The sequence below is a fragment of the Malurus melanocephalus genome, unplaced genomic scaffold (assembly GCF_030028575.1).
Source record: "Malurus melanocephalus ecotype Western Australia unplaced genomic scaffold, MMel_1.1 scaffold_69, whole genome shotgun sequence".
Lineage (NCBI taxonomy): Eukaryota > Metazoa > Chordata > Aves > Passeriformes > Maluridae > Malurus > Malurus melanocephalus.
Genome location: NW_026623301.1, coordinates 2,355,586 through 2,377,655, shown reverse-complemented (window position 1 = coordinate 2,377,655; position 22,070 = coordinate 2,355,586). Strand labels below are relative to the sequence as shown.

At 37.7% G+C, this 22,070-nt stretch overlaps 1 protein-coding gene across 1 annotated transcript in view; it reads left to right on the top strand.

Moving 5' to 3' along the window:
- ZNF407 (zinc finger protein 407) overlaps positions 1 to 22,070 on the top strand; it is a 333,682-nt gene that overhangs the window by 198,994 nt on the left and 112,618 nt on the right. The window contains exons 6-7 of the mRNA XM_057366642.1: positions 773 to 856; positions 8,968 to 9,088. Of these exons, the coding sequence (XP_057222625.1) occupies positions 773 to 856; positions 8,968 to 9,088 (205 nt within the window). The remainder of the gene's footprint in view (positions 1 to 772; positions 857 to 8,967; positions 9,089 to 22,070) is intronic.

Sequence of the window (22,070 nt, the reverse complement as noted above, 5' to 3'; positions counted from 1 at the left end):
AAAAAGAGGGCATTTATACACTTTTAATGAGTATTGAGCTTGCCAAAATCTCTCAAATTGGTCCAGAGGTTTGGAATGAAGAATTATCATTTGAAGACGAACAATGTGAGTTCTGCTGCAATTTCAGTAGCAATCCCCAGACCTGTTTTCTTTATGTCGTGAAAACTTTAGAAACATAAACAGTGCTGAATTGCCACTGGTACTGAATAATTTGGCTTTTATTGTTGCCCGTGCTCTTCTTGTGTTCAGGAAAATAATTTAATACTTACTAATAAATAGAAGGTAACTAGAGATGACTGTGACCTAGTCTGCTGAAAATTTCTCAGTACCTTTAATTTGCTAGTAAATTAAATATATTTTATTTAAGCAGAATCATATATACAGTATATTAACTTTTTTTTTCCAGGCAATCTTTACTCAGCACAGAAAGGCCAGATGTATGGGAATTGTAAAAAATCAGGATATGCATAAAAACTGTTCAAGTGCATAAAGCAGCCCCATCTGGAAGACATCTAACAGAAATGAAGTTGTACAAAACCATTCCATTGATAATAAAGCTAATTTTTATGGGTCTGACAAGTATGTAATTATGTTCAGTGGTGCTTTTCAGATTTTATCACAGTCAATAAACCGCAGTGGTAATTTCATTCCCATTTGACATATTTACATGGAAACATTTGATTGGAGGAATTAGTAACCCTGAAAGCCTTGATAGATATGTTTTAATGATCTGTGACCTCCGCAGTCCCTCATCTGTTTATTGTTGCAACAGGCGAGAAGTCGTTCCTCTGTGACCTTTGTGGCTTTGCCGGCGGGACACGTCATGCCCTCACCAAGCATCGGCGGCAGCACACAGGTCAGTAAAGCTGTCTTTACTCTTTGCTATATTTTCCCCAGCAAGGGAGTCCCTCTACACTGGGGAGTAACACAAGTCAAATAGCACGCTACAGCACAAATAATACATTGGCTCATTGTTTGCTTTGCTGCTTCTCGTTTTAGTGAAATCGGTATGCCCAGGGTCTGCATCAAATCTGTTAGCTGGGAGTTTGAATAATTGCTTGGGGGGGAGTGGGGGGTATTTTTGGTGGGTTTGGGTTTTTTGGGTTTTTTTTTCTGAAGGAAGTAGAATTGTAAAGACTGGCTTTCTTCTTTCAATGAATACTAAGTCTACTAATTTTTTTTTTCCAAGGCCCAAATAGATTACCTACTGTTAAGATTTTGCAAGAGACTGCTAAAATGTCCTTGGGTGAAAATTAGAGACTACATATAGATTCATCTATTTTTTGGACTGAAGYATAGTTGAAAGCTAGTGTTGTTTCAGTCACCCTTTTGTAATTTTAAGATAGTTTRTAATTAATAGGTGCAACTTTAAGAGTTACCACATGGCTGGCATGTAAAGCAAGATTTCTCTTCCAGAATTAGTAAAGCTTTCCTACCACCTGGTTATAAAATTTTAATATCAGACAAAATTAAATTGGTTCTTAATTTCAGAAGACCAGAAAAAGTGTAAGTATTAAACATTTATTAATACATTCTACTTTAATTGTGYTTTTTAGTAGTTCCTTGTAAGTGTTTGATTATTTGAATAGATTTTGTTCAAACAGACTTAGAAGTGTTGCTGTTTAAGCCAGTGTAGTTTTTTTGTTTTACTGACTATCATGAGGATAATGTAATATCATCAGGAATTGCTGTGTGAGTTAAGTGACCATTGTCTAATGTACAGTGGAAAGAAATGGCTAACAAATGAGAAGCTATAGTTGTTACATCATGAATTTTCCATGGATTTTGTAAAGGAATCACAGTGGGAGATTTTATTATGTCCCTGTATAAACTAATCTTCATTCAGGACATATACCATCTAAATGTGTAATTTCCTGGAGAGCAGCTACTCTCTTTCTTGAGAGCCTGCAGCCATTCTGTTCTCCGTTTATTTAAAGCAGCCATATTTGGAGGAAATTCTGATGCTTTGAGAAAGGTGGGGTTTTCAGTGCTGGTCAGGCATTATCTTGAAACAGATAAGCTCTAAAAAAATTTGTATTCAGGGCCAAAATTTGCTTTCAAGTCTGGTTAGTAATACTACTTTCAGAATTTCTTTTTCTAATAACAAGGAACATAAATTTGTGGGAAGTGTACTGCCACAGTCAGTTCTCATTCACTGCAGGAAGTCTGTATGTTTTTAGTGACCAATAAAAGTAATTTAGTAAATAGAAGTTATCTTATTATTGCACTCTGAATGATAACAGGAAAAATTACAATTACTGGAATAGAAGCTGTATGCCTCAGTTGTAATGAACAGTTTCCATTTTTCTGGAGCTTTGAAGAATTTTCACATGTTGGCACAAGTTTAACAAATGTGGGCTAAGAAACTAATTAATTAATTAATAAATCCTTTAGCAGAAATAAATCATTGTTATCAAGAGGATATGAACTACCTTTTGTTTTTTATTGGCCTGCCATGTGACACATTGGGATCTTCATATGTCAAGGACTCATAGTCAATGCCGCACAAATGGTAAACAGTCATTTCAGGATGGGAAAGTGGAAGAAATGCAAATTTTTGTATTTAACCTTCTTGTCTTTACCTATTATTTGAGTGCAGATCTAGTTTCTCAGAAATGTAAGCCCTTATCATCAAATATAAATTTATATTTTTTGTATCATTAGGCTGCCAGCCAAGAGAAAAGGTGTTTTATTTCCTGATTTATGTGCAAAATTAGGCTGAAAGTATGGTGTACTCCTGGTGAAAAGCTGTCCGCGGTTTTAAAGGCATTTTGCCCTTCTTTTGCCAGTGTGGTAGAGACTTCTTGTGCTATGATCACAAGGATTTACAGGTTATAGATCATGAAGCTTGCATCTAGCAAGCATAACTTTATATTTTATGTCAGGACTGGAGGCTCGTTATTACTTTGCTATTAACTTTGTACTATACAGGACAGTATCTCAGAGGCAGAGGGATCTATCTTTTTGGCATTTATCTGCCTCTGTGGCACAAACAATCAGAGATGATTCTTTAGCAGAAAAATTATCTGTAGCTTCTATTTGTTTCAAGGAGAATGACACAATCCACCTTTGCTAGCATTGTTGCACTTACATGGGTTCCATTGTATTTTCACCCAGTGCTCAGCTTCATCTCAGTCATTAGCTGGGTGCACTCTTCTTTGTACCTTTCTTTGTACCTCTTTTTTCCCCCTCTGTCCCCAGTTGGCACAATTTTCCCAAAGCACAATGCCAAAGCAAATTACAATCAGGTTTGAAAGGGATAGGTATCAAAAATAGTCTAAATGGCTTAAATAATTCCCTACTGTAATACAAGCTGTCTAGGGGGCTGACACAGAACATCTTCCAATCCAAGATTTACTTCTATCACCTGTCAGAGGCCCTCGATTCAAGGACAAATGAACAAATCCTCACATGTAGTTAAGGAGTTTTAACCAACTGAACAAGTCTCCTCCCGTCCCAGCCTCAAGGCCTGAGATGTCCTGACACCCCAGAGAAATGTTCAGCTGCTGGTAGAGATTTGACACGAGAGAAGACTGGCTGTAGGACCAGCCACTTAGACTTTTGATACTCTTTATTATGGTATTTCTTACTCTGTTCTCTTTTTAGATGACATTATTTCTATGTAGCTGGAGAAATGCCTTTCTTGTGAAAGATATGGGTTTTTTGGGAAATATTACAGGGGGCATGGAATATAACTTGGTGTGAAAAAAGCTGGCAGAATCTGGCCCTCCGTCATTCAGGGAGCAAACTGTAGGGACTAGTGTGGTAAACAGGATGTTATCCCTTGAAGAGATTTTTTTGGTTTTAAATGAAATGGAGTACAGGAATGAAACTGAAAGAAGAAGCCATTAGTTTAAATACTCGAAAAATGTTTGTACTTAATGTATGTGCAAAAACGATGCATCTGCATGCAGATTTCCTTGATCTAGTCATTCTCATCTGTAGAGTAGGAACAAATAATTTGACCTGTCAAGAAATTCATGGTGTTTTACCAGGTGATGGTTTTATTCTGTTTTAAATACATTGTGTCTTTAATGACTGACCTGGTCCTGTGAGAAATGCGCAGTTTGGACAGAGAATAAGCAAAGTTTTTGGCTGATTTTGTCCTGGGAAGATGTTCCAACATTATTTATTGACCTGAATATTCCAAAATTATTTTATGACCTGTTCTGCAAGAATCTGACTATGGAATCCTGGAAGTCTTTCACTGATYATGTAAATATCTATGGCCCGGTCTTCTGTTTTGTGAATTGAAGCAATGGCAACTCCAGGAGTGGTCCAGAGTATGACCAGAATTTTATCACACTGAAAGGAATRCCTACATCTCTGTCTGCCAAATGCTTTACAATAGGCACTTGTGGCTGCCTCAGCTGTGATAAAGTGTCTTAAACTTGGACCACTCACAGTATCAGCTGGCGTTATGTGGTAAATAAGGGACAGTTTCTGGTGCTGCAGGAGCATTGATGCAGTGGTTCTGCTGTCTCAACAACACTGGCAGGAAAAGTTTTTGTCTCTTGAGCCATCCTGATGCAAGTKTCTTTGATTGGTATTTTGTTCCAATAAGAAAATCTTTCCGAAGATAGGAAGATAAATAATGTTGCAAATTTTAGTTTTTGCTGGATTTAGAGTAAATTGAATTCCCCCAAAAATTAATTCTGGCTTTAAATGAAAACGTGGAAACAATTGATAATTTTAAAATTCTTTTCTTTAAGTTCTTGCTCTTATTGTTCTGCTTTCCTCCTTTGTTTGCCTGTCTTTTGGTATCACTCTAGTTTTCTGTTCCTCTACTTGTTTCCCAGTAAACTGCCATTTTGGGCTGTAGTGGCTGTCTCAGTCCAGCAGTGCTGATCAGTCACAGCCTCTGTTGCCTTGCATGAAATCCCTTTTTTAATGTTGATTAGTACTCCTGCAAATTGTAAAAATCCCGTTCTCATCTTCTGCACAATGACAGTCAACATTTGCATCCCATGTGTTGGCTGTGGTGGGATCTTGCTGGGGATGATAGAAGTACATTACAGTAGGAGAGTGTTAGTGGGTAAGTGCACTTTCTGAGCACTCCTGTGGCAGTCACCATGAACCTGGAACTGCTTAAGGAGATCTTGTCTTTGTTCGACTATTTTCATGCATTTTTGAAGGTGGTGGCTTAGATCGTACAGAGCACTGTTTGTATGATTGCTTCTGCTCACACATTTCAATCTTGCACTTCTCAAGACATTTGTAGGTCAATGTAATAAAGAAAGAAAATTTAATAATATATGTGTTTTTATCCAGATGAGTGACTCACTTTGTGTTTCTATTTCTCATGTGAACTGCTCTTTGACTTTAATGTGTAGTTACATTACTCGGCATTGAATTTAATGTATAATGTAGCCTCTTCCCTTCAACTTCCCCACCACAGCTTAAAAAAATTATAATGTTGAATACCACAGAAAAATGTAGCACAGTTATAAGTCTTAATGCTCTTTTCAGTAAGAGAAGAGATGAAATTTGAAGAGCATCTTTGTTGTTTTCCCTTCTCTGTTTACACCAACATTTGCAGCAGATTGGCAAATTGATTATAGCAAAACTTTGACCAGCAAAGACAACAAAAACCTGTGTTTTTAAAACTTTCTACCTAAGAGAAATTGTCCAGTAGCAAGAGAAAAAGAAAAAAAAAACTTTAGTTACTGGTTAGCAATAGCTTTAATAACTGCTTTTGTAGACTAATGATCCTTATGAACTGGCCCTTTTGTCATTTGGTTTCCCAAATTTTGATTGTTGGAGCTTGAATTTTCCATGTCAGGTGTCTTAAACAACAGATGCACTTCAGAAGTTGGTTGCAGTATTGTCAAAAATGCAAACCTGTTTTGTTTGTAATCCTGTGGTCAGGAAATTAGCTTTTAGAAAGTGCGTGTGTTAAAAACAAAGTAAACCCCCATAAAGTGGGTCCTTGATCTTGAAATGTCTGTCCTTCATTCTCCCTCCCGGCTCGAGCTTGTTGACCATTGAATCATTTGGGACACCTATCCTTTTTTTTCATGAGGTTTGTTATTGATAGGAGTAGAGTCGGTGAGACACAGACAAGTCTTCTTTAGTGGTAATGGAGGGGGTTGTGATTTCTTTTTTTTTACCATTACTAGTATTTAAATATGTAGACTTTATCCTTACAGTTTTGGATACACTTTTTATAGTAATTACATACTGCTATTTAAAAAATGCTGTCAATACTCATATTTTTATTTGTGTAATTTTCAATTTGTATGAAATAGAACTTTGACTGGGGGTGAAGAAGAGTCCTCCTGCAATTTTTAATGGCAACCCATATTAAAAAAATTATGTTTATTGCCTGAAATGTCTGGGAGCAAGAAGGGTCGAAGGAAAATTGGGACGCAAAGACTGAKTAGAAGCATCCTGGCCCATAGATAGGGAAGACAAAAAATACGTAAATCAGCAGGTCTGTGGAAAACTTTTATAAATAAACAAATAAATGAAAGTATTCCTGCAGCTAATACACTCTTTAATGTCACTCAGCTCAAAGCAATATCTAGTTGTCTTTTAGGGTTTTTTTCAACTGTACTAATCAACCTGGTTAATTTTCCATAAAAATACTATTTTGTAAAATACTTAGCAGCAGCTAAGAATTACAGGCTGTGCTAGGCTGTCTTTTTTCCTCCCAGTTTAGTTGGCTTTTGTTGTGTGGTGCTGCAGTGATGTATTTTGTGTCAGGTGAGATTTACACATAGTCCACTTGACAGGAGCAGTTAGCCAGAAGGATTTCCTAAGGAGAAACTTCCTGGAGCAGTGGGCAAGGATTATAATTTTTCTTACAGTCACGATGGAATTTGCAAGCCCTCCTGACTTCAACAGGCCCTTGTTTGGCTGTCAGCCCCACTGGCCCTTCCCTGGCACAGCACAAATCTTTACTTGATCCATTCTTCCCTCAATGGCAAACTAAAAATCTCCTTTCAGTTCAGATCTGCCTTTTTTTTTTTTTTACTAGGGGCAAGCTGGCAAGGTTTGAGTGCRTTTTAAATGAAAGCAGTTAAAATAAGCATGTATGTTATCTAAAATACCTGTGGCTTAACTACTTAGGCTTGAAAATGTTGCTATCTTATTTAATGCTAGATGATAAAATAAATCAGCGCAGGAAATCTTCAGTTCAAGARCAGGTTACGTTGCTAGGGAGTGTGTGGCCTCCCAGAGAGTTTAATTGAAGCAGCAGCCACTACCATTCAAGCTGCTGGGAGAATCAGCTTCTCCAGAGCAGAGTGTCAGGGTCTGACAAGAAAACCCCATTTGGGGCAGGAAAGACATCCTTTCTAGCAGTCTCAATTTGTCCAGCATAGAGGCTTCAGCTTTGTGTCCTGCCCCTTCACCTCTCCTTGTCCCATGAAACAATAAATGAAAAACAGTGGCTGGTATTCTCTCCAGCAGCTGCTAAAAGCAATTATTCCAACTCTTTATGGAGCTTTCAGAAGCTGCTCTGTTGTCTTTCCATCCAGCACTATGGGCTTTTCAGGTCTTGAGGACATTGCATACCTTTCTCCCATGGGAGGAAAACTCCCAACAATCTCCAAGAATTAAAAATGCAGATTTCTCTCTATTCTCACAATTCTGGRAAATTCTGTTTCAATTTCTTCAGTGTCTCATGCTATAAACAGGCTGGAAAAATCTGCCTTGGAGGCACAGCCATTTGGGAATGGCCTTTTGCTACTGTTGCAAAAGGTCACTCTTACTGTTAGTCTTATCCTGGTCGTATGTCTTCTGTCAGTCTGAAAATCTTCAAATTGTATCTGCTAATAGGCTTAGGGTTCAATTTTGAAACTGCTTATCCTAGACCTCTGAACAGGTACCTGTCCATCCTTAGCAGTTTTATCCAGACTTCTTAAGTCAGGGATGTCGAATCCTTGTGTAGTTTTTAGACAAATGCTTTTGAAGGCTTGCACACTGCTGTGAAGATCACCTAAGTTAGGAGCTGGCTTTTGTCTCCTCCATACAAAAGGAAAGTTGTTTCCTCCCTAAATAGTAACTACATCTGCCTGTAAGCCCCACAGAATATTTCYCTTGCAATCAGTTGGAAAAATGGGATGCAGGTGTCTTAGGCATCACAGTGTAGCTGTCATGAGATTTTGTCTTGGTGTCTTCTAAGAGGTAGACCCTCCACTGGAAGGAAAAGTACTCTTTTCACATAGCAACTTAGACACTAAAGATTTTTACTTTTTTTCAATTAATAGTCCTCTAGAAATTTTCAGTGCAGCTACATATTCATCAGGGATTGACTTTTAGTCTTCTGAAAATATTATTGTCCTAGTCTAGGTTTGGTGGTTGGTTTTTCGTTTGTTTTATTTTCGTTAACCTTTTGAGTCCTTCTGCTGAAAATTGGCCTCATGTTCAGAAAATATTCACAAGGGCAGAAGACTAGCAGGCAAGATAGGGGGAATGGAGCACAGAGTTCTAGTTCATATTCTCAATCCCAGTCTATTTATGTTATTTAAAGAGTAACATTAAAAATTTGAGGTTGGAGACCAAAACAATGACACTTTGCACCTGGAGATGTTCCTTTCTGAGCAGGTACTGAATACAAACATCAGTGTGATTTTTCTCCTTATGTCTCCYGCAGTTTTGCTTTAGGGGCTGTTCTTGGCCCAGCTACAAGAGAAGGTGTAGTGTGAGAGGAGTGCCTGTCAGCTGATTATATTTTCATGAAATAAAACACAGTGACTTGGTTACTCTGTTCCAGCACAGTTCTTTCTCCTCCTTTTTGCTGCTGTGTAATTCCATGGGGGAAGTCAGCTGGATGCTGATGTGGATACTGATGTGTGTTTGTCATATTTCGCAATGAATACATTGCATTTGGAAATTTATTTTATATTTGTGTTTGCTATATATACATGGGCTAAAATCTTTCTCAAGAGATACGCCAGAAATTTGGGCTTGTCTTCCTTTTCTGTAGATGCAAACTGATAATTTTCTGTTGTCACCTTCTAGGAGAGAAACCATTCAAATGTGATGAGTGTAACTTCGCTTCCACAACGCAGTCGCATCTGACACGACATAAGCGTGTCCATACTGGAGAAAAGCCTTACAGATGTCCCTGGTGTGACTACAGGTAATGAGTCATTAACTAAAGCATGATGAGAGAAGGGTTAAGGTGATCAGATGAGGTTCATTTGAAGTCACCAATAAAAATATATTGCCATTAAAACACCATCAGGGCAGCGGTAATTACGTATTAAATTAGGAACTAAATTTAAAAACTTAGTCTTCAGTATTTAGGTATTACTTTATAAAGAAAAACAAATGATGGGAAACCTTTTAGTGGTAACACTACAGTGCTAATGTTGAATGTTTGTTTCACAGCTGCTCCAGTGTCTGTTGGAATTCTCCATGGTGAGGCTGCTTATCTGCATTGCCTTTTCAAATCAGTAGCGGTTTTGAAATTTTTCTCGGTTGAGTTGCAACCACTTCACCAAGAAAGAAAAAGTTCTCTAAAAGGCTTAGCAGCCTAAATACTCACTAGGCACTTATTAGAATTGGAAGCAACTGGAGCTAGTTACAGTTGTGCATAGTCTTGTTGTTCTGCTCCAGTTTTCCTTCTCCTTGCCAGGGTGTTTGGATGAGCATTGGCCATAGGGTTRGTTGCATGGCAAAGCCTCCCATGTTACACCACTAAAACCCATCCCCATTTTAGGGCAGTAGATTAAATTCTCATGATTGAACAGTTAAAATTACTTCTGGTGCTTATTGCCTGTGTCTTTAGTTCATTATAGACTACTTGTTAAATAATCTCATGTTGYTTTTTAAGTGATTCTTTTTTCTTAAATACATTTCTTTTGCATTCTTCAGTACTTTTAATACCTTGCAGTGAGGTGGCTAGTCTATGTTTAYTAAAAAGGAATCCATAGAAGTCTATTGATGGGCAATTTTCAAGAGTTGATGTTCAAAAAGTTTTTAAAATCAGCATAGTATTTGATAAATGGCRTATAATTAGGCGTATGTGTTGTGATGCAGGCACACAAGAGGAGAAAGTTAAACATTTGATTATACCACTATAACATTTTTATTTTCTTTTCATGCTGAACATACAACTATAATGTTCTTTAGTATAAGTTTTAATGTCRTTTCCTAAAGCAAGACTATATAGTGAAGCCTATCTGCTCTCATAATACCTGTTTCCATGCTATTTATTAGCTACTTTACAAAAAAACTCTTGTACAGAAAGCTTCTGCAGTGGTCACACAGTTTCTGTACAAAACTTCTTGTAATATTGTTTCATTTGTGTGGAACAAATGTTCTGTGAACTTGTCTGTACTGAGCACCCACTAAATCACTCTCTAGAATTGCTGAAAACTGAGTTTGATAACCTTGGGGGGAGGGGGCTGTGTTTTTGTGCTGCTACCTTAGCGTGCCCCTGCTTTCTTTATGCTTTTCTTTGTAAGTAGAAGTGGTTTTGTCAGMTTCAGTAACTCATCCAAGAATTAGAGGTGGTTTTCATTTGTCAAAGCAGTTATATTAGAAGGTCTGTGTTGAGCGAAGTGAGAGCATGTAAGCATTAGTGTGATGTGCTGCTTTGAAGGTAAAAGAAGTGCTGTCTTTAATGCTGTGTGCTTGAGAATGCTTRATCTTGCGGTCGTCCACTTTTACTGAATCACCCCAATTGGCAGGAATAGTCTTATTACAGAGCTGGGTAATGAGAGGTGGGTTACAGTGGGTTTGTGCTCCTTGGCTTGAAGACCCTAGAGACTGCAAGCRTTGGAGATGTGAATCAGTTTGGGGTTTGTTACACACTCACAATGAATGGATGCACTTCCCTTACTCAGTATGGCAAAATAACTTAGTGCTCTGTTGAGTCAAAGGCAGGAGATCCTTTTACTTTGGATGGATAGTTTTCTGTATGGGATATAAATTCCAAGAAATAACAAGTTTTTTTAGGAGTATTTTATTGTAATGGAGGTTATTAGAGAAGATGCAAGCATAACTTATTTTATCAGGATTAACAAGAAATATCTGGGCATGTCCTGCTTTTATATTATGGAAAAATAAATGTTTCATGGTAATAGAATGCTAGTTTCCATTCTTCACAGGGCCAATTTTGACYTAACTTTTGGAGGCTGATCTCTACAGATACCAGCTGATGAAGCTTTGATTCTGCAGGAAATTTGTTCTGAGCTCAGCTGAAAAACATCTGGCAGGGATGCAGGAACCAGAGCTGTGCTGCTGCTTCTGCTGCAAGCTCATAGAAGCAGTGAGGCACTCTGTAGCTGCMGAGGAGCCCGTAGAGGGGCTGCTGTATTTATTAGCTCAGCAGTCCCACTTGTGCCTGCCAGTTTCCACAGTCCTGGGATGTTAGCCAGCCTTGTTGGCAAGTATATGTTTTGCTCTCCATCCACCTCTCTCTTTGTTTTAAAATACAATTTTAAGGGAMTCACATGTTGCCTCTTTGTCAAGTSACCCRGTACTATCTCTTTTAAAGGAAAGTTATTAGCAACTCTGTAAATAATATTGTTTGCACCAGTTCAGCAGATGGCATGTAGTCTTGCAAGTGTCACTTACAGAAAACATTAAAATGAAGATTTTAAAATCTGCTGATCAAGTGATAAAATTCACTCACATTCTAGTGGTTGAGGTCTCATTGTGATGCTGTGAGCTCGGCCCTTGCACTGTAAGTTCATCCAGACTATTTCATGTGTTGCTGTTTAGTGTTGCTTGGCAACTGCTGACTCTTTAATGAGCCTTGTAGTTTCAGCRAGGTGGAAATTCCTCTTTTTGTGTTGGGATATGGAAGATAGTGTTGTTATTGCTACTATAGTCTCCTTTCATTGATAGGTGACCTGATCTCTCTGTTCTATAAAGTAGTTAGAGACACTTGAATTAAAACAGTGGCTWAATAAAAGATATTTAAATTACTCCTGTTCAGCTCATCGGTGCTCWCAGTGTTCTTGGAGATTCTTGATTTCAAGCTTTTCAAATCCTCAGCCTGAAATTGTGAATAATCATCCTGCAAAAATTCTTGCCAGTCTAGTGGGCAAAAGGCTAGCTCACCCTGGCTAAAAGTACAGAAAAAGGGYTGTTAGAAGAAATTAATCTGAATTTAGGAACTGTTAGAAACTTTAGAAACTGAAGTGAAATAGGCTGTAAGATGCTATYGGGAAAAGAGTGATTTTGGCTGCATGGAACAGAAAAGGCAATTTATTCCCTATATAACACACAGCATGAGACATTCTTTTCTTAACTAGAAAAAGACATGAATGGATGTGGTTTTCTGAAGGGAATAATAAACTAACCTAGCATTTTTAGCTCACAAATTATAAATTCTCTGTAGTATGCATATGCTTATAGTTTTACTTCAGTATTCTTGAAAAAATGTTCCCTTCCATCTCTAGTTTTTGTACTGTGACCACTTAACATTTTTTTTAAACCTTTTGTATTTTGATGACAAAGAAATTAACATCTGCCTTTTGATACAGTAGTATGCGACTTCCAGTAACAATTATAATTCGAAATGCTGTTTTCACTCTAGCTTTTCAAATCCTTTAGAAGGAAGCAAAATGTAAGATTCATAAAAACAAAAATCTACTTGTATGTTTTAGTTATATGTTTTTCACATACRTGTGTTCAATTAGACTCTCCCTATTTAGAAAAAAAAGTGCACTATTTTCCTTTGCATTTCCTTTTTTAAATCACACAGCATGTCTCTCCATTCATAAGTCAATGTGCTTTGTCATACAAAAATATTCATTCACCCTTAATTAATGTTTAACTTAATTTTATAATACAGAATTGGTCTCACAGGGCCCTGCACCACCATTATTTGTGCAATGCTTATTTTATATTTCTTAGTCATTTAAAAAAGATGTGTTATGTGGCTGAACTTTTCAGATGACACCATCCTGGAGCTACACTGACAACAATACTGTTTGCATTTGGTAATGGGCACAGTAAGCCCTGAAGAGCTGTATAATGTCCTGAAAATGAACAGCCACTATGACACAAGTTTCTAAATCCAGTGGTTGTATAGTTTGGGGACAGACTTTCTAAACCTGCAGTATAGTTAGGTACCTGAATTTAACCTGATTTCAGGAATGGAAAACTCTCCTAAATCTGACTATGTAATTGAAAGATGCATATATATAGCATTTTCAGRACTAAACTGGTTTTGTGCATGTGTCCAAGAATGGGAAATCTCATTTATTTATATGTAAGGCTTTAAATTTAACTCCCATTTGTTCTGACTTTCTATATACGTATCACAGCTTCTCAAACAATTTAGTTCATGGTGTATGTGAGGGAGATGTTTCAGTGAAATGGATCTGAATTACAATGGAGGGGGGGCATGCAAAAGGCAGAACYCTGCTTTTCTCACATAGTCAAATTTGTCAGATTACAGTGCTCAGGAGAAGCACTGACATATTTTTGTGATGCAGCAAGAGCATTGCTACAACTTTGACCAGGAGAGTGTGGGGCAGGTATTATGTTAATGTGCTTCATGCCATCCCTCTGCTGTGATTAAAGAAAATGACTTTCATTTCTCTGGGATTCCGCTGTATGGTTCATTTTSCACACACAGAGTATCCATAGTGGTGAGGGAATGGAGGGCAATATCCAGAGGTGTTCCTCAGCCATAGATAAGAAGGTGTAGAAGTTGTATAAAACAAACAGCCAGGCCAGCAAAACAGCATACATTCCTTTCTATAAAGTATATGACTTGTGAAGGATGTCTTACAAGACTGAGAATAAATAGCATACATTTTTAATATAATTATGTAAGCTAAAATAAATATTTTACATTTATTATGCATAATAGAATAATTAGACAACATTCTGCAAGGGATTATGGCATCTGAAATTCCAACTGCAGTAGGATTCATTGTGTATTTTCAGCAGCAGCAGCAGCATGACTTAGTAGGAGTTACTCCACAGGGGCTACTTTTCTTTTTTGGACAGCATCCCTAGGGAGTTCCTATTTCCCTCTGACTTGCAGTGTCTGTTCATACGTTGTAAAGACTGGTTTATAATACACTCCAGGATTTGCACCTAAGTCATAAGAATGTGCAAAGTAAGTGTTTTCTCTATGTTTATCTTGGTGAATTCAATAGCCTTTAGGTAGGATTGCATCAGCTGTGCACTATTCCCTTGTTCCATCAAGGATAACTGGGGACTACTTTACACAGTATGTAACAATCTGGACTAATTCATAGCAAAACTGAAAGACTGYTAAGGTAAATGCTTCATAAAATGATGAAAACAGTTTATTTATCATTAAACCAGTAATACCAATATGCTCTTTGTAACCAGTGAAATTTAATATGCATGTATAGGAAATAAATACATTATACAACTGTATAGGCTGATGAGGWTTCCAGGTGGCAACCACCACTGCACTATGGGAAAACACGTTTATATATATATCACAAAGACAGAAATGGGAAAAAAAGGCACATATACTTTGTACAAATACAAAGTTGTTAAGGAAAATAACACACRTATGTAATAGAGCAAACAGGGCCTTCAGGAAGTACTTCAGCTTCTCTTGTGTTCAGCAGCAGGAGTTGAGAATATCCAGTGCTCTGTGCTAGCAGACTTATAAACAAAAGAAGATAGAAGTTTAGACAGACATTCTGTCAGTGCACGGGCACAGTTCCCAGATGAAAACTCAGAATATTATTCCCCTAGTTTTTAATAAACATTCAGATAAAATATTTGGATGTATTTTTATTAATCTGGAATAAAATGTGCTTCAGCATTTAAGTTTTTAAMAGAAAAGTAATCTGAAATAAAATCTAGATGTAGTTGCAAAACCACTTTAATTATTCTRGTGAATACGTGGCCTACAAAACAATTGTTAGCATTATTCCCTTTTGTAATGTTTCTGTAGCTTAATAAAACTTCTTATGTTCACCTAAATTATAGCAGGTAGTTTATGTGGTAAACTCAGACTAAAAATATTCAGTGTTGTAGTAGTGCACAACACAGCTATCAGGTTAACCAGCTTGCCCAGATGTAATTCCTAACATTCCAAACTGGAGAGCACAAAAGTAATGATGTGACCCTCATTTAGACGTGTCTGTGCTGTCTGCCCCAACTCAAAAATTGYGTCTCTGCGGTTTTGGACAATTGTGTTGGTGGCAGTGTATAAAAGAACCTAGGCTCCCTCTCTCAAAGATGTCCCTGTTTTAGGTCACTGTGTGGAGGACTTAAGAGAATGTATGTGCACCAGGAAACATGATTGTTTCTTAGGAAAAGATACAYGTATGTGGACACACGTGTGCTTTGGTGTAGATTTGTGACTGTGCTCCACAGTGAAGCTGCCAAGAGGCCTTGGCACAGCRTCCAAGGCTATAATCCTTTTGTGAGGTCCTTCACATTCTCCATTTCTAATTAACAGCACAGTAAATTCTTCTATTACTAGAAATCCTTCTACTTGGTAGAAGGGTAGTATGGACTTTGACTAATTTTTATGGCTAATACTTGTTAAGGAAATTTGTCAATAACTCCGTGAGCATCGGTACCTCTTTTGTTATTTTTTACTTCTTTCCATTTCATTTATTAATTTATTTATTCTTTGGGGTTGTTTTTTTTGGAGTGTTTTTTTTTTCCTGTGAAAAGAGGGAGTTCAAAATTGCCTTTTTAATTCAATGGATCTGTGATTCTCATGCTAACACTGAACTTGGGACTGTAATGATCTTCCCAAGTGGTGATGCAATTGCAAACACTGGTAATACTCTTCCAGTCTCATTTTTATTGAATCCTTTGAAGAACAACTTTTAAGGGATCTATTTAAGCCTAAATGCTGTGCTATAGTACTCAAAGCAACTGCTGATTTTAATGTTACTGAGACATGAAGCCATTTTGATATCAATATAAAAATTAATATCTGATTTCAGCATCTCTGTTACAACCTTTTGTGATCCTAGGCCAGCACTTTGTAATTTGTTCACACTTCGATTTAAGTTCTGAAAAAACATTATCAGGCTCCTGATTTCTTTCAGTATTCACTGTCGTTCCCTTACTGTTCAATTTGAGCTTTGTCCCCTAAATGTTTCTTATGCAGCTTCTTCCCTGCTGAACTGATGCTCCTTTTTCTGAATCAGTGTCCAAGACACTTAACCCAAAACCTTGAAGTATTTGGTGTCAGGAAATACGAATAAGACCACTTCGTGCAGTGGACAGATTAATGTAACTAATGTATTCTTTTATCACATTTTATCTTCTCTCTGTCCTCACACTTCTTTTTTGCTATCATATGTAATCATCACTGTCTTATCTATTCCTCTTTTTTAAAGAGCAAAAATATGTTATCATAAATACATGAATACTTATATCTARTAAAAACTTAATACATGTTTATCAATCTGAAACAACAGCATATATTTCAAATTAAAATAATCTTAAGTATGTTGTGTCTTGATAGTAAATAAAATTTTAGTACTAACCTCAAGATGAACAGCAATGCTATGGTCTTAATATAGCTTGTAATAGCAAAAAGACTTGTAATTTCCTGTTCTTATATTGCTTCTGATAAAAAAGTACATTGAAGATCTTTTATGTCTACAAATAAACTTTCATTTGTTAGAATGGTTTGATCTAAAAATAATCATTGGCATCATAGCTTAATTAATGTGAGCATTTTATGTAAAACATGTTTTCAAAAGACTAAAGCAATCATATATGTTTTCTTTGCTCTTGCCTGTTAGCAGAGAAGAAAAAATTTAATTTGTTTGTTTCTTTTGCCATTCCTTAATCGCCAATCCAGTCATTATAAAAGGGCCAAAGCTATCTTTGTGGTGATGAAATCTACAAGGAATTTTTTTTTTTTTTGCTAGCTACCATCTTACTATGTGACAGATAGTTAGCAATCTGAAAATATTTTTGTAGTGTTACRGGCCTCCAAGATAGACTGAAATTGAGCCTGTTGTGTTGTGTGGGGCTTATTCTCCAGGCAATATGGCTACTACCCTGTAGAAAAAGTTTCTGTATTAATGCTATGTTTGTGACGACTTCTCCTCTTCCTCCTTCACATGTGACGTACAAAACAGATTAAAGTCTGGGGAAGTGACAGAAAGCAAATTCTGTTCTGAAGYGGTTCCAGAAAGAGGTATAGTCTAGTGCAAGGGGAAAAAAGGGAAAGGGCTTTTTCTGTGTRAAATCTGATGGAAATGAGACAAAGAAAATAATTGCTGAATAGCAAGTGAAAGAAGGAAAGAAAAGAGCTTTTGTGTATGTGAAAAGCTTGCTACTTASATACTTTTAATACATTAGAAATGGTGAGCAATTTTCCAGATAAATATGGTATTGTTAGAAACTTCTGATTTATTAAAGCTAAATAAAGTTCCTTGCATATTCCAGCAGAGTTGCTCTTGTCTCTGTACCTGCTTCTGCCCGAATTATCCTGGATTGGTATGTTGGGGCACTTTGGGAGCTCAAGTGCTAAAGCTTCTGTCACCACCATGAGGTTCCCCAGTTCTGGAGTGGAAGCGTGGGCTGGACACCCAGGCTGGCACCTCTGCAGTGTGGCTGGAGGGCGTTTTCCAGGCACCAGAACACCATATGGTGAGACTGAGGCTTGGGAGCAGTATCAGCACCTGGGATTTGGAAGTTTGGTGCTCCTGGCTGCCCTCTCCCCAATGTTGTGTGGAACCCCTACTGGCTGAAAGCTCATCTCTGAGAAGAGAACCTCATCTCTCTGCTTTGGAGAGAGTTACATCAACGATTTGGAGCTCAGAGTTCTGAAGATGTTGCTGCACAGCCTGTGGGTTCAAAGCTGCTGCTTCATGTTGGCCAATARCAGGGAGAGATTGTCTGAAGGTTTGCAGGTTGCCTTTTCTCCTTCCTGAGCTGCTGGGAGAAAGGTGGTGCATTCTCCACAGAAAAACGTGGCATAAGGAAGACTGTTCATTTGGTATACAATAGCTCACCTTCCCTAAAACCATTTTGCAGTCTCTGTTGTATGATATTCTATTTTATTGTTAAAAGTCATAGGTCAGGGATCCCTATTTCCCTTGAGGCTTTACTTAAAAAAAAACAATCTGGAGAGGAGTCTGTGGTCCTGTTCTAATTTATTTAAGTTGCTTATTACAGCTATTTTGTCCCTGCTTAGGATGATCTTTGTGGTTTTAGGTCTGAATAACAGCTGTAGATATAGCTGAGACTTGTTAGGGAATAGCTAGCATATACATCACTTAGTTTTATTATTCCAAGTGATGGAGTGCTGCTCTGGTGTTACCTTTCCTTTTTTTTTTAAATAAATTTATTTTCAAATATGTTCTCTTAATAGTGGAGAAGGAATTAAGGGAAGAAAGTGTATGTGAACAGAAGGCTGTTCTGCAATCTTGGATGCCTTGAGTCAAAGCTACTTCTTATTTTGTGTCTTCATAGAAAATATGAGGTCTGTACAGCACCCCTCATCTACTGAACGAGTTAGATAYGTTGAGGCTTAGTGTGTCTGAGGAATAAGCTAATGCAACTTTGCTCTCCTTTCTCCCACCCCCATGGGCCCYGGGGACTGGAGCGGAGACATTCCTTGATGTTTTCCTGCTTCCTGCACTGAAAYAGGGAGGTGGTGGAAACTCACAGGGGTAGCAAAGAGCCACTGCTGTTCATAACCTGACAACAAGCTTGTTATTCTTCCTAAAGTGAAGAGGAGGTTGCAAGGTGACTTTTGACACTCAGAGACAGCCCAGATCTCTCTGGTGCTCCCAGGATTGGTAGCACAGCCACAGGTTGGTCTGACCTCAGGCCAGCTGAGCTCCAGTCCAGTCCTAGTTTTTTTTCCCTTCCACTTAAGCAAACTGCCCAACTCACTGTGGTTCCTAAAATGTAGCTCCATATCCATATATRCACATTTTTAGATAATGCTTAAAAGTGACACTTCTCCTAGTGTTCTTCAGCATTGCTATCTTTTTATATTTTTAGTAACGTTGCCATTTAAAACATACACAACTGCAAACTCCACATTTTGTAATACACTAAAATTATTTGTGCTATAATCCTGTAAATACATCTGGTGGCTCTAGTGATGTCATAAACTGCCTGAACATCATCCTGTGGTTCATTGTGATGTTGTTAATACCCCTTAAAATACAGTATTTATTATTTTTAATGTTTGTAACTTTGGTGCATGCTCCTTCATTTCCTGTTCAAGATGATTATGGATTCTCTCTAACAACTGTAGTCGAGGACATAATTTACTCTGCTACAAATCCCAAGTGGAATGCCTTCTTCTAGTGAGATTCCTCAAAACGTTTCTGTTGAAATTTTGGATGCACAATCTACAGGGTAAACAATACTTAGAACCATTTTGAAGTTGTAGAAGGTTTTGTGATTATTAAAAATAAATTACCAAGTTCTGATGATATTTCAGTAAAAAAATGTGGTGTTTCAGAAAAGTACAAAGAACCTTTTCCGTTTGCAGATTTTGGAGATCTCTTATATGGGTATTTTAACTTGCAAAAAGCCATTAATAATTTGCTTTTGTTCCAGGATAAAAGATGTATCTTTAGTTCAGAAAGACAGTTTTTATAAATCAGTTGACTAGGATTGTTTTTTAGCCTTCTGTCCCTAATTTATTGTGAGACTTGCGCCAGCCCATCCGTCCATCTTTCACCCRTTTCTTTAATAACTTTTTAAGCTGTTGGCCAGTTTTGTTGTAAACTGACACCCTGTTGTAGCTCTGAGATAAATTAAGTTCWTGTTTCCTGAAAGAGGTGGATGAGGAGTGGAGTGAAAAAAAATCAGGAAGGATCAGTCAGGCAAAATTCAGCTGTTATGCATTCTTCTCTCTTACAATCCAGCCTCCCCATTCCAAACAACTATTTTTTCTTGGGTGGGGGTATCTGAAGGAACATGGTGGAGAGCTGTCGTTGCTGCATTGGTGCATTGGGAGATTTAGTGAAATCATGGTTCAGTTGGTGCAATTCTCATGGATCAATGTTTTGAGTACCAGATTAACCATTTGTTACAAGTTGTCAGGATAGGTACTTTTTAAAGCTAAAATTTAAAATRTATTTTTTAAAGGACAAGGAGGAAACCCCCAAGTATCTTTGCTTTTATTTAAAGAAAARATTATTTGGAAAAGATTTATACTCAGGAGGGTAAGACCACTGACATTTCTAAGTGAATAGGTAGAAGCTTCCCACTGTGGAGAGATTATTCCACAAATGCTTTTTTTGGCACTTTTTCTGTTTTTTATAAGTCATTCTCTGATGAGCTGACMTAATCATAGGTCTATATAGTTTTATTTACTTCAGGAAAAGAAGCAAAGTTTGAGGAAATGCTAAGTTCTTTTTACCTTTTATTAGGGATGCTGAGCATCCACAAATTTTCATCTCACATGGGGTCCAGTGTCTCTGTACCTACTTGAAATTCAGCCTCTTCATTTAGGTGACTAAAWGTGACTTTCATCACATTTTAATTTGAATTTTAATTACTAGTCTTTAAGATTTTGATCAGCACTAATAAATTATAGCACAGTCATATGGTATTTAGCTGATTGATTTTTGCATGCTGAAATATAGTCATTTAGAAGAGCAGTAAAAATACTTTCAAGTAGAAGAAATGTTTCAAAGATAAAGGAATTTGTACTGGATGTGTTCATTTGTGTCAAACCAGAGATGGAAGTTCTAAATGCGAGCCCATGTGAGGGCAAAGCAGGTGTCTACTATCCGGTCTSTTTGAAACAAATGCAGGAAAATCAAATTAGGCAATCAGCCCAAACAAAGCCARCGAGTTCAGCTTTTGGGAAGGGTTTTGTGTCTTCTGGTTGTGGTGCAAGARGTGACAGATGAGTATACAGTATAGGGTGATGGTGGCTCTCTTGGTGCTCTCCATTGCAGGACTGAATTCTGGAGGAAAATACAGCATTTGTTTGCTGAGCTCTCCTCCATCTGCATCTGTTCCTGTCTTCCTCTGTTTGGATGTCTCTTCCCTCAGAAGTCCGCAACATAACATCAGCAGAATCTTTATTTTCTTTTCCTGCTCTGAACTGCCCATTTTTAGTTTCATTTCACCAGTAGCATGGCAGGAGTACTGTAACAGAAAGGATTATAACTAAGCCCCTCTCCATCTAAGTGTCTCTGTTCCACAGCTCAGTTGGGAGTCAGCTTTCACTAGCTGGATAGCGGGTACTGTCACAGTCGATACTACAAAACAAAAACAAAGACAGTGGATAAAGTCCTGGCCACACTGATGTTAATCACATCCTCTCCATGTCCTCAGATGTCCTCAGTGAGGTGACAATTCTCATCTGTTATGAAGTGCTTGCTTCTTAGGAGAGAAGTGGAAAGCCAGGGATTGGCAGCACCTTCCACAAGACTTTGTATCCTGAACAGGAAAAAAGTTCAACTAGGCAAGTAAATTGTAGGATCAAGAACCTGGTTACTTCTACTTTCCACTTGATTTGCCGAGAGGATCCTGATCTTCTAAATCTTGACAAAAGACATCTAAATTGAGAAGCATCTAGTCCTACTTCCAAACTTCTTTTGGAGTTTCTGGTTTTCAGTTCCCTCTCTACTTGAGTTCTTATACAACTGAGTGAAATCACTGAGGCGTACTCAGAAGTCTCTGTCCCGGGGAAATGGCTATGTCTGCCTCAAGAATTTTGGTACATTTTTTAGGCAAACAGGCCCCATTCCTGYATTTTTGGGTATGTGTTAAGAGGCCTGAATATTAGACAAGTCAGGATTCATTTAGTTCATAATGAAMTGATTGTCTGCAGCCTCATTCTAGCTATTGTTTAGGATTCTCAGCTAAAAGGGCACAGGACAGGGGGCTAGGAGCCTGTTGTTTGGATTTTCTAGGAAAGTTATATGGGGAACATAACTGAAAACAGAAMAGCATTTCTGAAAGCAGGGATTAGATCTGCTTTTGGCTCCTGGCAGTTCCTGACTGTCTAATGACAAAATTTCAAGAAGAAAGGGTTGATGCATGATATTTTGTGCTCACTAATATACTTTCCTGGGACAGAAGACAGAATTCAGCCTCCTCAAGACAAAGGAAGCCCTAAACTTGGGTGTTTTACTACGTAGAACAATGGCATGATTTCTGTAAAGTTGGGGGCAATATTGTTTCCTTTTCCAGAACAGATTGGAGCTTCT